This window comes from Musa acuminata, chromosome BXJ1-1 (genome assembly GCF_036884655.1).
Source record: "Musa acuminata AAA Group cultivar baxijiao chromosome BXJ1-1, Cavendish_Baxijiao_AAA, whole genome shotgun sequence".
Taxonomy (NCBI): domain Eukaryota; kingdom Viridiplantae; phylum Streptophyta; class Magnoliopsida; order Zingiberales; family Musaceae; genus Musa; species Musa acuminata.
This window is the reverse complement of record NC_088327.1, coordinates 11,810,571-11,827,525: the sequence shown is the minus strand read 5'-3', so window position 1 is coordinate 11,827,525 and position 16,955 is coordinate 11,810,571. Positions and strand designations below refer to the sequence as shown.

Below are 16,955 nucleotides of genomic sequence, written 5' to 3'. Positions count from 1 at the left end.
TGTTTATCTAATAGAAGATCCATAAAATGATTGACATGCACATTGACCTGTGCATGAAGTTGTATATTACAGCAACAATATAAACATCAACTGTAGATTGGTGGACTAATGCTTAGTGTTCATTAATAGATATTAATGCCAACATGCAGCATTTTCCTATCAACATTTTGTTAATATCTTAATACCCATCTTTTTTCTAGTTGAAACAAAATGGAAAATATTATTAGGGCTGGGTGCAGAAAATTAATTCTAGATCTAGATTTCAACTAATGCAACTTATATATTTTTTTCTTTAAGAAATAGAAGGCAATTTTTAACTAATTCCTTTGGAAAAAAAAATTCTAAATAATCTTTTGATCCACAAAGTGACAAAGTAGGACCAAACTATGGCCCACATAAGATTGACAATGGGTGCCATGGTGGGGAAGGAACCCCATTAAGACAACATACTTTTGTTGCTTTAGGTAAGGTTCACATGGACTTGCCCAAGTAACTCAACAAGGATAGGTAGACCACACATTTCATGTCCCCTAAGCCTCCTGCCCAACATGCAAAATACTTGTTTGATAATTATATATATATATATATATATATATATATATATATATATATATATATATATATATATATATATATATATATATATATATATATATATATATATAAGGGAGAGCGAGAGAGAGAGAGAGAGTGAGAGTAGGAATGGCACCCAAATTATTTGCCTAGGTATGTAAATTAATCATGTACAGATATCAAATATTGGATTAAAAATATAGACTTAATTCTGAACTAAAATTTTTCCCAATCTTATATCTCTAATTCTGACTTGTTAAATAAATATTAAATGAAATCGTGGATTTATTTTTGATCTGTGAACTTTCGGTAATCTCCACGTGTCTTCTCCAAGACTTGATCCACTTCCATTTTGATCCGACGGTCTATATTAACTTCTGGTTATGATCTCCACGTGGCAGAATCGCCTTTGCGATTGGGTAATTTGTCGTATCAGTTAACCCTCCAATCGTATATATATATATAAAGGGAGAGAGAGAGAGAACGGAACCGCAGCAGAATACGACTCTCCTCCCGTTCTTTCCTCTCCCGCTCTTTCTTGTGTCATCAATGTGATCGAGTTAGGGTTCGCATGGGTTCCTCGATCGAGGAGGAGGAGGAGGAGGACGAGGAAGAAGCTAATCGATGATCAAACGGTCCTTCTGATCCCTTTATCTATCGTTTTCTTTCTCCTGGTTTCTTGGGTTCGGATTTGCCTGATTCTGCTTCATGGTTAATCCTGCGATATCTTGCTTCGATCATAATGGGTGTTTCGACTCTTTGATCGTTATCTTGTGGCGCTTTACGGTTCGTTATAATCACACTGGGGAGTTTGCACTGGCTCCATGTTCCTGTAATGCTCGCTGTTGGTCCGGGTTACCTCTGTATTGCTATGCTTTTCTTGTTGAATTATTAGTTTGATCACATTGGCGAGCTAGGTCATGAAATACTTGTTTCGGCAATTGGTCGAACTGATAGGAACGGTACATAGATATGTATTGTTCGATATCACTGATGATAATAATGATTGATATACCAATCATTTTATCCTTGCTAGATCTGACCACCATTTTAAGTTTATGGTGTGGCTCCATGTTTGCTTCTTGATTCTAATTAGGTACCATAGATGATGTGAGTTACTGCAGTTGTGATATGCATATCATTGATGATGTATGTTACCGGATGCAACTGCCTCGCCCTGCCTAATATGTCCATTAGTTAGAGAAAAACCTTTTAGTTTGATACTGATGAGGATAGTAATTATGATAAGACTCGGGCGACGTCAGATGATACCTCACGCCTCGATCGACGTGACAGCACCCGATCAAACGAACCAGAACGCCGACCGAGGCACATTAACGCCTGCTCAGGCTCGGTTCTCCATGCCACGCCAACACCAATGTCAAACGCTACCAGCCTGCCCCTGCAAGCGGGCACATCAGGAAACAGTAAGCTTCCATATAAATACCCTCGCATTCTGAAGGAGAAGGGGACAGAAAGACTTCTTCGTCTGAAACCCCCTCCACATCATCTGACTCGATCGTCGGAGGGGTCGGGTCGAGCTTCCCGACCCGACCTTTGTGCAGGTGCGAAGTCGAAGGTCCCCGCCAGACGCGCAAGTGAGGAGTTCCTGCCCGGAGGAACAAGCGACCCCGTCCCAATCGGACACCGCACCCGACCACCTCGGCGGGCTCGAGTGACGCCCTAGGGAGATCCCCGTCGTCCGGACCCGAACCGAGCCACGTCGGCCCCGAGGCCACGGCTCAAGTTTGTTTACGCAAACAGATTAGCACTAGAGGGAGGACCCGGAATATCGGGTGATCACCCGAGCGGCTCAGATGGGCCCACGGTTGAGAGGTCGCACCCGACCGAAGCCTCGGGGGGAACATCCCCCGCACGGAGACCATCGTGACGAACACCCCGCCACGACCTCAGAACGATATTGGCGAATATTCAACAACTCGGGCTTCCCGCCGCCCGACGACGCCCCAGCCGACTTGACGCCCGTGTCATCCGAGGTCTTTCAGGACCTCGCCCGTCAAGTCCGAGCTCTAATGGGTATGGTGCAAACCATTATCCCGCTCGTTTCTCATCCGGCACACTCGCCTACGATCGAACGACTGCGACAACGCAAGGCGCCCATTTGGGCCCACATGACACTTCCGGAGCCCCCCACCTTGCCTCGGGTCCGACCGGCCCCACTCGGGGATCCAGTGAAGGCAAACCCGAGCGATCGCCCGGAACCCGAGGCACTCCCTTCGGACTCCCTGCGGGCCCAGTTGCGCTTCGTCAGCCAGCGACTCGATGAGGTGCAGGAAGAGGTTCGCAGGTCCAAGGGAGAGCTCGGGGAGAACACACACCAAGGGTCTCCCTTCACGCTCGAGATACGGGATTAGATAGTCCCCCCGGACTTCCAGCTCCTATCTCTGGACGCTTACGATGGCTCCACCGACCCAGCGGACCATGTAGCTGCTTTTCACGCCCGGATGGCGCTATACGGGACCTCTGATGCTCTGATGTGTAGAGCGTTTCCCACCACTCTGAGAGGGCCGGCCCACGTGTGGTATGGCGGCTTGAAGACCGGAACGATCGCTTCCTTCGATCAGCTCGCCAATGACTTCGAACTCCACTTCGTAGCCTATGCACGATCGAAGCCGTCCACGACACTACTCCTCGGACTCAAACAAAGGGAGGACGAGCCCCTCTCACGTTTTGTGGATTGCTTTGCCACGCAAATCCGGGGTTTGCCGGACACTCACCCCTCTCTATTGGTGCAGGCGTTTATGATAGGCTTGCGACCTTCCAGATTCCTCTAGTCTCTCACGGAGCAACCTCCCACCACGGTGCCATAGATGCTCCAACGCGCTAACCAGTACATCGCCGAGGAAGCCTGGGCGGTCGTGAAGAGAAGGGATGACTCCCGACCGCGGGCTCCATAAGAGAGGTCAAGCACCCGCGGTGGCTACCCGATGTAGTCCTCATGAAAAGAAATGTAAGCCCTGCCTCAGTCTCTTCCGAGCGAAGGTTCAGTATCTACCTGACCCCCTCTCGGCTCGCGGTTAGCCCCGGCTTAAAATCTTCTGAATCTACACGGCTCGACCATAGACTGCCGAGCCCACCTCAACGCAACCTTCCCACCTAAGCTGCATCCCTCGGCCATAGATTGCCGAGCCCACCTCAGCGCAGCTTCCCGCCTGAGCTGCATCTCTCGGTCATAGACTGCCGAGTCCACCTCAGGGCGGCCTGCCCACCTGAGCTGCATCCCTCGGCCATAGACTACTCGGAGCCTACATCAGGGCGGCCTGCCCGCCTGAGCCATCTCCCTCGACCTCGGCCGTGTCTTTCGGCCCGAGCCGTGTCCCTCGACCGAAGACTGCCGAGTCCACCTCAGCGTGGCCTGCCCGCCTGAGCCGTGTCCCTCGGTCGCATGATGCCCGAGACCACACCTGCGCGGCCTGCCCACCTGCATCGTGCTCCTCGGCCGCATGATGCCCGAGACCACACCTGCGCGGCTTGCCTGCTTGCGACGTGCTCCTCGGCCCCATGCTCCCCAAGACACATCTGCGCGGCCAGCCCGCTTGCGTCGTGCTCCTCGGCCCCATGCTTCCCGAGACACACCTGCGCGACCAGCCCGCCTGCGTCGTGCTCCTCGGCCCCATGCTCCCCGAGACACACCTGCGCGGCCAGCCCGCCTGCGTCATGCTCCTCGGCTCCATGCTCCTCGAGATCATGCCTGCGCGGCCAGCCTGCCTGCGTCGTGCTCCTCGGCCCCATGCTCCCCAAGACTGCGCCTGCGCGGTCAGCCCGCCTGAAAGCTGAAGCCATGCCTCGGACTCCCGTTACAACGACCGACGCATAGCTTCTTTCCGGGGGGGAATATGATGAGGATAGTAATTATGATAAGACTCGGCTGACATCAGATGACGCCTCATGCCTCGATCGACGTGACAACACCCGGTCAAATGGACCAGAATGCCGGTCGAGGCGCATTAACGCCTTCTCATGCTCGATTCTCCACGCCACGCCAGCACCAATGTCAGACGCTACCAGCCTGCCCCCTGCAAGCCGGCACATCAGGAAACAGTAAGCTTCCCTATAAATACCCTCGCGCAAAGCTCGACCCGACCTTTGTGCAGGTGCGAAGTCGAAGGTCCCCGCCGGACACACAGGCGAGGAGTTCCTGCCCGGAGAAACAGGCGACCCCGTCCCGATCGGACACCGCACCCGACCACCTCAGCGGGCTCGAGTGACACCCCAAAGAGATCCCCGTCGTCCGGACCCGAACCGAGCCGCGTCGGCCCCGAGGCCACGGCTCAAGTTTAGTTACGCAAACAGATACAATGTTCGCTTGCCATGAAATTGGCGACCCCAGAATGCTCTATAGAAGTTTATTAACAACAGAGGTTGTATCCATTTTGATATTTGTTTAACTCAAATAAAGAAAAGATTCTTAGATAGATAGTTAAATTTCATGGTAGCAATCAAATATCTTCAAAATCAGTTGTCATTGACAATAGACAACAAGATGAGTCGTGATCACCCAAAATTCATTCAAAATTTTAGAATGACATGCAAGAATGGTAGGCATTAGCTATGACAATTGTAAATGTAAATTGGCAATTTGGGGATGACATGCATCCTTCACTATGTTTCTTGATGCTGTGTAATCTACACATCACCATCCCAAAATTCAGCATGAGACTTGTACAAACCATTGGGTGATATAAATGGGTGAACCAGAATGAGCCTTTTCTGTGGTACTAGGCTCAATCTTTCCTTGTCCTCCTCTTTCAGATGCCAGTCAAATATCTCCATGTTCTCTTTGAGCCTTTCCTTGTTAAAACTTTTCACTACAATGCTCCCACCTTGCTCGACGCCCCACCTTAAGCATACCTGTCCATATATCAAACAATTTGTTAGATTCTACTGACACTTGATTTGAAACATACCTGAAAAATTTTGAATTGATCAAAGAATATGATGTGCATAACAATAAGGATTCTGTATAAGTATCTCAATTAAAATTTTGTGCATATATGATGCCAAGATATAGTCAAGCAAAGCTTTTTTACTTGCACAGAGAATGAAGTAATGTAGTTACCTGGGCTCTGCTTTTTCCCGTAGACTGAGCAATTCTTTTGACCTCTTCACATTCCAACACATCATTACTCCCCCAAAAGACTCCAATTGCACCTAGCAAAGAATATGCAGTTACATGGATTCCCTTCTCTGAGCAGAAGTCTCGTAGTTTTCTTTGCTGCCAAATAGGATTTATTTCCACCTATCACAAGAATGGCAAATATTAGCTCTACACCATGGCCACATACTAACTATTTGAGATCCTTGCAGGAAAAGAGTGTGACCGTTGTCAAGGCGTTGTCTGAGGTAAGTCAAAGGTACACATTCTTGCCCCTACGAGCAGAATTATTGGGATGCTGAACTTTTGGGATCTTTCCTTATATCATATTTCACCATATATAACTTTCTTTAAAAAAAAAATGGTTGGTACTTTCAATTTCACATCTAACAAGAAAAAGTAGATGTTCTTGAGGAATGAGTAGCTGGAGTTATGACTTACCTGGTTCACAGCAGGTGGAACTTTTGCATGACTAAGTAGGTCAGCTAGCTTCCTGCATGTGAAGTTGCTAACTCCGATAGATTTAGCTAAACCAAGACTTTGACATTTCTCCATTGCTTCCCACACAGTTGGCATGTCCAAGGGAATCATGTCCTCGCTGGTGAATACTATTTGTTTGTCACCTTTTAATCTAACAGGGAAGTGGATAAGATACAGATCGATGTACTCCAAACCCAAAGTCCTACAAAATCATTTAAAAGACAGTGACATTATAATCCAATCATTCATGATAGACTTCTCTTTTTCTTCTTTACCAACACTTATGATTACTAATTTTTTTGTGTCAGAAATAATTGTCTCTTTGATCAAGAAGAATTAATTATTGAGATGGTTTTTCTACCTTTTCTTTTTCTTGACAATCCTCTTATATTTGTTAGGGTGTTGTTCTTAAGAATCCTAAGGATAAAAGAGAACCATCATGCTAAACGATCAAGAGACAGACTTAACATTGTTTTGGACAAAAGCATACTCCTCTTATGATCTCTCACCATCAGCCACTAGATTTTTACTGCTGGAAAAAACAGAATTATTCTGTCAACGTTTCATCAAGATGTAGCTACGAAAATATGATCTTTTTATTTCTGAAAGAATAGCCTTTGTGTTAAGTAGCCGGGATCTGCTTTATCTATATAATATTCAGCCACCTATGTAATCTGTGTACTATCGTTTAAAGTTTATTAATGTGTAATTCCACATTCTTAACCTTTAACCATGATCAATATGTCATGTTATTCATTTAAACTTAGATTGGGCAGCCCATATTCTTCTGTTAAATTCCATGATAAACCCGAGCTGACACCCAAAACAGAGATACATATAAGTATATATACTCATTCCTTGAAAGTTCTGATCATATGAATATATTTTTCGTTCATGCATCAAATGCTTTATATGTATACCTGAGAGACTCTTGCAGTGCAGGGACAACGCGGTCCGCGTGCATGTCGGTGCACCACAGTTTGGTGGTGACGAAGAGCTCGTCGCGGCTCCTGATGAGCCCTCTTTCCAGGGCAGTCGCTATGGCCTGGCCAACAGCCCGCTCCGACCCGTAGATGCTGGCGGTGTCGAAGTGGCGGTAGCCGAGCTCGATGGCGTCAATCACCGCCGACGTCATGATCTCGTCGGGCGGCACCGGGTATGTGGCCGTCCCCATGCCGAGAACCGGCATCCTCCTCCCTGAACTCAACACAACCTGCTGCATTACCGCCATCTTCTACCGCTTGCCGGAGAGGGGCGGGGAGAGAAGCAAAACTAGTCGTTCTCGTCGTTAGATGCAGATCTGGTAAAACATCGATACACCGAAGCAACAATTATACAAATCCTGAGGATTGGATAATATAATTATACAATGTTTATTTTTTTTAAAAAAAATATTATTATTATTATTATTTTAAGTTCATTAATGGTGAAACAGTATGGAGGAAGGATGAATGACGCGTTCAAAACCACTAGATGGTCGTCCGGGGGACTTTTTCTTCAAGGGCGGTATTTTTATATATTTTCATGCAAGATGCATTTTGATTTTTTTCCAAATACATTTTCCAACTATGTCTCTTAAATATCAACTTGTTCTCGTATAGTGCCAGTCCTTGTCGGATTCTTCTAGCCGCCTACTGTGACAGTGTCGGCGCGCATTCTTCCTCGCTCTTGAGGTAACATTTCAATTAAAAGTTTTATTCGTGGATATAGCTCAATAATTCTTAATAGTTTAAAAATATAAATTTCATCAAGCAGTTTATACTCAATTTTATAAGAATCAGAATGAAAATTTAAATTTTATCGAAATTAAAATTAGAATATAAATTCTTGATAATTATCTCGATTAATGTATGCTTAGTAACCTGAAAAAGACGAACTTAAATTCATGTACTTTTTTTTCGCCATACTTTAAGTCGGTTGTCCTTTCTCTAAGTTTGTGCCTCTTAGAGCACACTTGGCTTTCCCATGGATTATTCGGCATTGATGATAAGCTACTCCCTCCCATAGGTGTATCCTTTTATAAAAATCCATCAATCAGGGATAGGTCTACAGGGATGCGATTCATTCACACTAATCTCTACTTGAATAAATTATATAAAAATGTATTAAAAAACCTTTTATTTGTATGACTTTCTGAGAACCCTTTGAATCATTCGTTCAAAACGGTTCCCAAAAACATGAAGCTTTATTCACCTATGAAATTTAATATGACCTAACGTATTCCCACGACGACATATCACAAAATAAAAAATAAAGTATTTTAATGTCATCAACGTAATTAGTCGCTCGTTGGAATTCCTATGTTTAATTTAATCCACTAAGCTTTTGTTTTGTTCAGTCATGCATGTAATTTCTAATGCGGACGGCATTAAAATATTTGCATTTTCTCCTCTTGTTGAGAGTGGTCTCCAGTCGTAGTCTCCACGGAGTCGGCATTACAATATTTCTAATGCGGAGTCGGAGTAGTGCTTGCACGTACCGTGACTTTGATATCGTTTTCTTTTCTCATGTGTTCTCTCTTTCTTTTAAACCTTAACCCACAGAGTCGTCTCCTCCTCCCACTTCAGCTATCCATCTCTATTTCGATTATAGTTGCAAGTAGTAACCGTATGTGCTGATGTTCAATTAGCTATATTTACATTCAGTTTGGGGTATATTTGGTCCATCATTATTGGTTTATCTTCTTTACCTGACCAGATTGTATTAACCTGAATTCATGTGCCATCATCCGAAGCAAAAACTTGCGATCTGACTTGGTAGGAAATCCAAGACGCCGGCACATGACCGAGGAGGTTTTGAATCATATCCAACCACAATCCCTACAATCTTAGTCAATACTCCAACTATGCAAATGATTTTTATTGGACTCTCGTGGGATTCCTTTCGATCTATGATTTGAAATCCAAACAGTCAACAAGTCAGCCAGCTCACTCAATCTTTCTCAACATTGAATTAGGTGATGAACATTGATATTGTACTTAGCAGCATAAGCTTTTACCTGTTTCTACATTTTCCATTGCCCATAGCATGCTCAAAAGATGTTGTCACATAGCATCGATCGAGCACAAATCAGTGCCGCACAGCTATCTGAAAGACTTTTTATGGCACAATCCACTTTCAGCAAGACAAATTCCAAATATTAAAAATTAAATTTTAGCTAATCCTAATTAGATTTCATCTTAGTCTATTATCTCCAGTCTCTTTTTCTTAGAAGGATAACAAATGAGATCATGGATATACATCGACTGTTTTTAATTTTTATTGATCTCTGTATAGATAATGAAAGTGAACTATTGATATCATTTGATTCATGTTAATTTTTATATGGGTTTAAATTAATTTTAGATAGACATTGGAAGCGGTTGCCAAATCTCAGCCGGAAGTTTCTTTTATAAACTTTTAGGTCAAACCCTTTTCATTTAATGATATAATATCGATTTTATGTCATTTTGAGCACGGTAATGAGAATTTACAATGTCATTCATATTGAAGAGAATGATGTGTTGGATATAATTTTCAAGCCTTAAAAATTTCTGAAAAATATATTTTTGGTGGTTACATAATGAAAGTATAGGTTTACAATAGTTTATATTTTCAAATAGGCTGTATTGGAGTTAGATCAGGCTTAATTTAGTTTATATGTATTTATGGTTTTTGTACATATCTATTCTTTCAGAGTTTGGAAATAGCCTATTCACAACAACAATGGATCATTTCTCATTTCTCGCTACGCTTAGCATCTAGTTTAAGTCAAAGACTAATATAAATTATAAGATATTCTTAGTGTTTGTATCAGCAACTGATGAACACAAAATAAAATATACTCATTTGGGAGCTTGGACATCAATTGTGGACAAAATTGATCTCTTCATATCCCTTAAAAGTTGATAAATTTGTTATTTATCTATCATGTACACCTACTATTTAACTTGAAATTAACGAGTGCAGGGAAATTTTGATGCGCAAGACTTGATGATGCTATTGATGCTTTCTTTTGGGAACGGAACACGGTTCAACACAACCTGTGATGACCGAGTGAATGGACAAATTGGTGAGCAGTTGTAAGATATGTTAACAAACTTGCATAGTCGTGGCCGACGTGTCATGGCCGGGTTCGATTATCATGTCCAGGATTGTACCGACGATTAAGCCTTCCTCGGATCAGGTTGAGCTCGGGGTTGACTCCAGATGTGATTCTTGGGTGCGCTATCTACTTTGCCATCGCTAGACTCCTTCGCACTGGCCTAGGTCGGGAGGAGGGGTTTCTCGACTTTATCCCTCTGAAGATTAAGTCACTATCGAGTGGAGTTTCTGTAGAAGGATCCTCTTGGTGATTGCTGATCGATTTGTGTGAAATAGCATCGCGCGATGTCGTCCCAAGCTTTTCGGAGTGACCTTCGACGGTTTGACGCTATTAGTAAACAAAAGAATCGTGGTTGATGAGTCAGCACGGTTAGGCCCACATGCCAACGTCGGCAACTTCTGGTGGAATATGTGGATTGATGGGGTGGTTGCACCCCTCGAGCGCCTCTAGCGAGGGTTGAGGCGGTGGGATCAGGCGAGTCTTCGGAAGCGGCTGGGGGTTAGCACTCCAAAGCCAGCCGACCCGAGCGTCACTTATGGCGAGATGCGTTCCCTCATCCCCTGGACAGTTGGCGATCTTCCTTGCAACGTGGACACCTCCTTGAGATGGGAGATGCTGGCTGGCGCTGGTCGGGGTCCTAACCGCTGGACCACCCTCTTCTGCGTATTAGATGGTGACTTTGGGGCGATGACGCTGGCAGCTTGGTGGCATTTGCCTCCCTGCAAAACGGCCTTCGTTGAGTGAGTCCCGATTTTGGCCCCTCTGACGAGCAAGTTAGATCGGTTTCGATTCCCCCCCTTCCTTTTTTTCTTTCTTTTTTTCTCCTCTGGTTGGGATCGGTCGGGGTATTTATACCTGGGCACGAGAGTTAATCGTGCCTTGGTTCGGCCTGGCCACTGATCCTCGCGGGGGCGGGACAAACCCTCTGACGAGATGGCATCTTTGGGGGTGCTTAAGTGGCGTCAGACAGCGCCATCGCCAAAACAGATGGCACCACCCTGGGCTCTTGGGGTGGTCAGGTCGCACAGTTATACAGTTGAAACTTGACGTGGCGTGCACCCCATGGTTCCGGTGGCGTGTGCCATTGCGATTGTGACGTGGATGATGTTTGTTGGTGATTCACCTAGGGCCAAAACATGCCCTATCACTTCCTCCCCGCACCCCCCCCCCCGGGGCGTACCGATGGTTCCCTGTCGATCCGGGAGGCATGCTTGTGTTTAAGGGATGTGACTGTGCTGGGCTTTTCTGTGGAAGGAATGGATTGACTCATCGGGGGTGATTTAGGGGGATACGATCCTGTGGCGAGGACACGACTGACCCTGCATGGTTGGGGTGCTACGAAGCGAAATTGAGACGTCGATGTGGGTGATTTGAATAGCGGAACGCGGTTTAGCCACAAGGTGTGACTCGGTTGTTGGGATGGAGCCCGGGGGCCCAGCGCTTGTGTGCGGACTTGGGTTTTGATGTCAGCAGGTCGCAAACTGAGATCGATTTAGCACACTTTGGTCAGAAGCCGGGTGTGAGGGCTGAGCGGGTAGATTCGGCTTCGAATTGAGTCTGGGGGTCGAGCTGTGAGCTCGGCTCCGAATTAAGTCTGGGGACCGAGTTGTGAGCTCGGCTCCGAATTGAGTCTGCGGACCGAGTTGTGAGCTCGGCTCCGAATTGAGTTTGGGGACCGAGTTGTCAGCTCGGCTCCGAATTGAGTTTGGGGGCCGAGTTGTGAGCTCGACTCCGAATTGACTCTAAGGACTGAGTTGTGAGCTCGGCTCCAAATTGAGTCAAGGGACTGAGTTGTGAGCTCAGCTCCAAATTAAGTCTGGGGATTGAGTTGTAGGCTCGGCTCTGAATTGAGTTTGGGGATTGAGTTGTGAGCTCGGCTTCGAATTGAGTATGGGGACCGAGTTGTGGGCTTGGCTCCGAATTGAGTCTGGGGACCGAGTTGTGAGCTCAGCTCCGAATTGAGTCTGGGGACCGAGTTGTGAGCTCAGCTCCGAATTGAGTCTGGGGACCGAGTTGTGAGCTCGGCTCCAAATTGAGTCTAGGGACCGAGTTGTGAGCTCAGCTCCGAATTGAGTCTAGGGACCGAGTTGTGAGCTCAGCTCCGAATTAAGTCTGGGGACCGAGTTATGGGCTCGGCTCCGAATTTAGTCCGCGGACTGAATTGTGAGCTCAGCTCCAAATTGGAATCGTGTTTGGGTTACCGACGGGTCACCAGTTGGGAGCGATCTGGAGCGGCTCGGGTAGGATTCGAGCTTGGGTTGTCGACTGGTCGCCAGTCGGGAGCGATCTGGAGTGGCCCAAGTAGGAATCGGACTTGGGTTGCCGACGGGTCGCTAGTCGGGAACGATATGGAGAGGCCCGGGCAGGATTCAAGCTTGGGTTGCCGATGGGTCGCTAGTCAGGAGCAATCTGGAGCGGCCTGGGCAAGAATTGGGCTTGGGTTACCGACGAGTCGCCAGTCGAGAGCGATCTGGAGTGGCCCAGGCAGGATTCGAACTTGGGTTGCCGACGGATCGCCAGTTGGGAGCGATCTGGAGTGGCCCGGGCAAGAATCGGGCTTGGGTTGCCAACGGGTCGCCAGTCGGGAGCGATCTGGAGTGGCCCGGGCAAGATTCGAGCTTGGGTTGCCGATGGGTCGCTAGTCGGGAGCGATCTGGAGCGGCCCGGGCAGGAATCAGGCTTGGGTTGTCGACGGGTCACTAGTCGGGAGCGATTCGGAGCGGCCCGGGCAGGAATCAGGCTTGGGTTGTCGACGGGTCACTAGTCGGGAGAGATTCGGAGCGGCCCGAGCAAGATTCGAGCTTGGGTTGCCGACGGGTCGCCAGTTGGGAGCGATATGGAGTGGCCTGGGTAGGAATCGAACTTGGGTTGCCGAGTCGTACCTGAATGGCATCGCGCCACGTGGCGAGGCAGGCAGATCATCATGGGGCCTGGCGGGAAACTCCTTTTTGAATGGCGCTCGGCAGGGGGTCTCGGGTGATGGGATGCCTTTGGTGGGGAGTCCGAGGCGGGCGAATCTGGCGGATCCGAGGGGTTGTGATGGGTCTTAAATGCTGCGACTATTGCTCTCCTTGGGAAGCCCTAATCGCCTCCTTGCCGTGGGTTCCACCTATCATATAGTCTCCATCTAGGGCGGTTATCATCATTCTTGCAACCAGTCCTTTGTTTCGTGCTTCGGTTCCTTCCTCACAACCCCGCCACCCTCTTTGCTTTGATTCTCCGCCCCGGCAACTGGGCTTCTTTCCTGCGACTCCGAGGTCAGGATGTCTTCGTCTTCCTTTTCATCCCCACTTCCCACTCTTTCTCCCTCACCTTCTTCTTCCCCTTCTGTGAGCTCCTGGGATGCTATAGTGAGCATCTCCTCGGGTAGCGCCTCTTCAGAGGCCTCAGAGGGTCCCGCCGAGCTTGAGGCCCTCAAGTCTTTGCATGATGTGGACTCGGTGGTAACCGACGACCTTCTGAGAGTGCTCCGGGATCGCTACCGCATCCCAGAGTGCTTCGGCTTGCACACCCTTCACTCGAGGCAACGGTCATACGACCGGTTCCCTGGCGGATTTGGTCTGATGGTGGGGGCGCTTGAAGCTGGCCTGTGGTTTCTGGTGCATCCTGTCATTAGGGATTGTCTTTACTTCTGGGGGATTTCCCCATCCCAGGTATCGCCCAACTTTTGGCGGTACTTGGTAGCTTTCATCTGGGAGTGTCAGGGGGCGGGGATTGAATCGTCCCGACCTCTCTTTTTGGCTTGCTTCTGCCTGGGGAAGGGACCAGGCGGATATTACTTGACCGCTCGTAGTGGTTTTAAGATTAGTGGTGCCCCCTCCAACAACAAAGGTTGGAAGAGGCGCTTCTACTTTGTCAGTTGCGCTCAAGAGTGGGGCTTTAGTATCGGGTGGGCCATTCGGTCCATCGATAACTCCCTCCCGTCGCTCTCTGCTGGTGATACGACGCCGGTGGATCGTCTAAGGGGTATCCTGTCCTCTTCTCGGGTAATAACAGAGATGATCGAGGAGTGGACGGTTGGAGCTGAGCTAAGCCCCACCACCAGGGGTATGCCCATCCGCATACAATGGCTTATTCGTTCATTCCATGTCGTCTAACCGCTACCTGTTCTTGCAGAAATGGTGGACCTTCGATCAGTGAAGAAGATGGCCAGCACCAGGGCCATCGAGACGTTGAAGAGGGAAGGCTCCGAAGGCGTGATTGTCCCGCTAGAGGGGGCATCGAAGAGGGCGCTGGCATCACCGACAACGGAGAGCCCTCCCAAGAAGACGAAGCTGGCAGTTCGAAAGACGTCGGTCAGTCGAGCCACTTGCTCGAGCGCCTCGCTGGCATCACCCGAGGCCCCTGCCCAAGGAGAGGGCTCGGCGAGTAAGAATGGGAAGGGATCAATCGGGTCATCCGGTAGCGACCCTTCCAAGAGGGGTCAGCATGCTCCCTGCCGGTGCGGGAATTGTGCCGCATCTTCTACTAGCCCGAGGACGGGCAGTTCTAAACCCAACTGATGGTCGTCCTCCCGATCGAGGAGCTGGGAGCCCCTTACACCGCCCAGTGGTCGACCCTAAAGGTCGATAGTCGACCCTAGAGCGATGGGGAGACCACCTAGGAGTTCGTCCGAGGGGCACTGCACCCCTCGTTGGCTAAAGACTTGTACAGCTCCGGTTCGGAGGTGCTGGTGGAGCGAGCGGCCAAGTCGCTCGTCTGGGTAAGAGATGGCCTCCCCTTTTCTCCACTTCCTTCCTTCGTGGATGTTGATCATGATTTCCATGCAGAGCCTGCACTACGGGATGGCACTGATCGATCGGGTTCTTGACGTCGGGCGGGCGATCGGGCGTCAGATGGATCTTGATGATGCCCTCTGGAAGGTGAACCTAGAGCTACGGGCCAAGGGGGGTCCGGAGGCGATCGTCGCAGTTGAGGAGCGCGCCACGGTGTTGGAGGGGGAGGTAGCTCGTTTGAAGATCGAGCTGGAAGAAAGCCGGTCAAACGTCTATTCTTTGGATGATGAGCTGTTGTCCCTCTCCCAGGACATCGAGGCCGCTAATGCGATAGCCCGGGCCGTCGAGGAGGTGTTCGAGGAGGAGCGACTGGGGTTGCCCAAAGGGTCGAGGAAGCGATCGTCGGGTACAAAGCATCCGCCGGGTTCGAGCGTGGCTTGGTGAGGTCAAGTCGGGTCACATACGAGTACAGGTATCGGGTGGCCTTTGCTCGTTTTCAGGCGAAGTACCCAGACCTCGACCTGGAGTCGAATCCATTTGTTGACAACCCTGTGGACCAAGACGTCGACATGCCGGCGAACGTCCCCTTTGATGATGGGCCGCCGACTCCTCCCTTGAGCTAGGGGCTGCATCCCCTCACCTTTTGAGTTTTGTTTTGTTTTGTTTTTCTTTTTGTCCAGCTGGGCTTGAGGCCGAGTCAGCCGACCATTGTATGTACCTCCTTTTTAATCAAGAAGCAATTTTATTTTTGGGAACTCTAGCTTATTCTTCTCCCCGACCGTGGATGTGCTGGCTTATATAAACTTCCTATGTCCGGACCAACTCCTCCCCCCTCAAGGGTAGAATTTCTTTAGGTTCGTGACATTCCATGTCCTCGGGAGGGGACTTCCCTCCATAGTTTCGAGTCGATAGGTCCCTTCTCGTACCATGTCGTAGACTCGGTAGGGGCCTTCTCGGTTAGGTGCAAGTTTTCTCCTTGCCCAGGTTGGGTCACTTACTTCTGCTCTTCGGAGGACGAGGTCTCTGACCTGGATCGGCCTCGGACGGACCCTTTGGTTGTATATCCGAGTGGTCGCCTTCTTGTATGCTAGGGCGCGTAGGTGTGCATTGGCCCTTCTCTCCTCAAGGAGGTCCAAGTTAGCCCGTAATCCTTCCTTTGAGTGCTCTCGGTCGTAGTTGGAGGTGCCTAAGGTCGGGAATACCATCTCGGGCAGAAGGATTGCCTCAGTTCTGAACGCCAAGCTGAATGGGGACTCCCTCGAGGCGGTTTTGGGAGTTGTTCGTGTTGCCCATAGGACACTGGAGAGCTTATCCACCCAGGCCCCATGCGCGTCTGAAATTCTTCTCTTGAGGCCTTCAAGTATTGCTCGATTCATCACCTCGGTCTGACCATTGGTCTGGGGTGTGTGACCGAGCTGAACTTCAACTAGATTCCGTATGAATGGCAATAAGCCCTAAATTTAGTATTGTTGAACTGAGTCCCGTTGTCGACGATTATAGGCCTTGGGATCCCGAACCGGGTGATGATATTCTTCCACGTGAAATTTTGTACGTGCTTCTCGGTGATGGAGGCCAAGGGTTCGGCCTCGACCCACTTCGTGAAGTACTCGACCCCGACTATGAGGAAGCGTCGCTGACCTGACGTTGGGGGGAAAGGCCCGAGGAGATCGAGCCCCCATTGGGCGAAGGGCCAGGCCATGTCTATGAGAGTCAGAGTGACTGCCAGCTGGTGTGGCAGTCGGGCGTGCCGCTGGCACTACGGGCACTGTCGCACATATGTCATGGCATCCTAGCGCATGGTCGGCCAATAGTACCCTTGCCAGAGGGTTTTGAAGGCCAAGGTCTGCCCCCAACATGCTCCCCACAAATCCCCTCATGGAACTCGGCGAGGATGGTTTCGTCCTCCGATGGCGTGAGGCAGCGCAGGAGAGGTTGAGAGAAAGCCCTTTGGTACGATCTTTCGCCGATGATGCAGTATCAGGCTTGA

The 16,955-nt window shown here is 48.8% G+C and overlaps 1 protein-coding gene across 2 annotated transcripts; it reads right to left on the bottom strand.

Moving 5' to 3' along the window:
• Window positions 1-5,078: 5,078 nt before the first annotated feature.
• Window positions 5,079-7,473, bottom strand: LOC103990963 (non-functional NADPH-dependent codeinone reductase 2). Of its 2 annotated transcripts, none has more exons than XM_009410283.3 (4): window positions 7,090-7,473; window positions 6,131-6,371; window positions 5,654-5,833; window positions 5,079-5,445 (listed from the first exon to the last, which is right to left on the bottom strand). In XM_009410283.3, exons 1-4 carry the CDS (start codon window positions 7,398-7,400, stop codon window positions 5,221-5,223), a joined length of 957 nt encoding a protein of 318 aa, XP_009408558.2. In that variant the 5' UTR covers window positions 7,401-7,473; the 3' UTR covers window positions 5,079-5,220. The 2 variants fall into 2 exon arrangements, with proteins under 2 accessions (XP_009408558.2, XP_009408565.2); XM_009410290.3 differs by having other exon boundaries at window positions 6,131-6,320.
• Between the last annotated feature and the right edge of the window lie 9,482 nt (window positions 7,474-16,955).

Excerpts from the sequence above, each read along its gene's own strand:
- LOC103990963 (XM_009410283.3), bottom strand. The coding sequence starts at position 7,400 with ATGGCGGTAATGCAGCAGGTTGTGTTGAGTTCAGGGAGGAGGATGCCG. Across the intron at positions 6,372-7,089 it reads GCACTGCAAGAGTCTCTCAG|GACTTTGGGTTTGGAGTACA; the intron begins GTATACATATAA and ends ATGATTTTGTAG. Across the intron at positions 5,834-6,130 it reads TTCCACCTGCTGTGAACCAG|GTGGAAATAAATCCTATTTG; the intron begins GTAAGTCATAAC and ends TTCTTGTGATAG.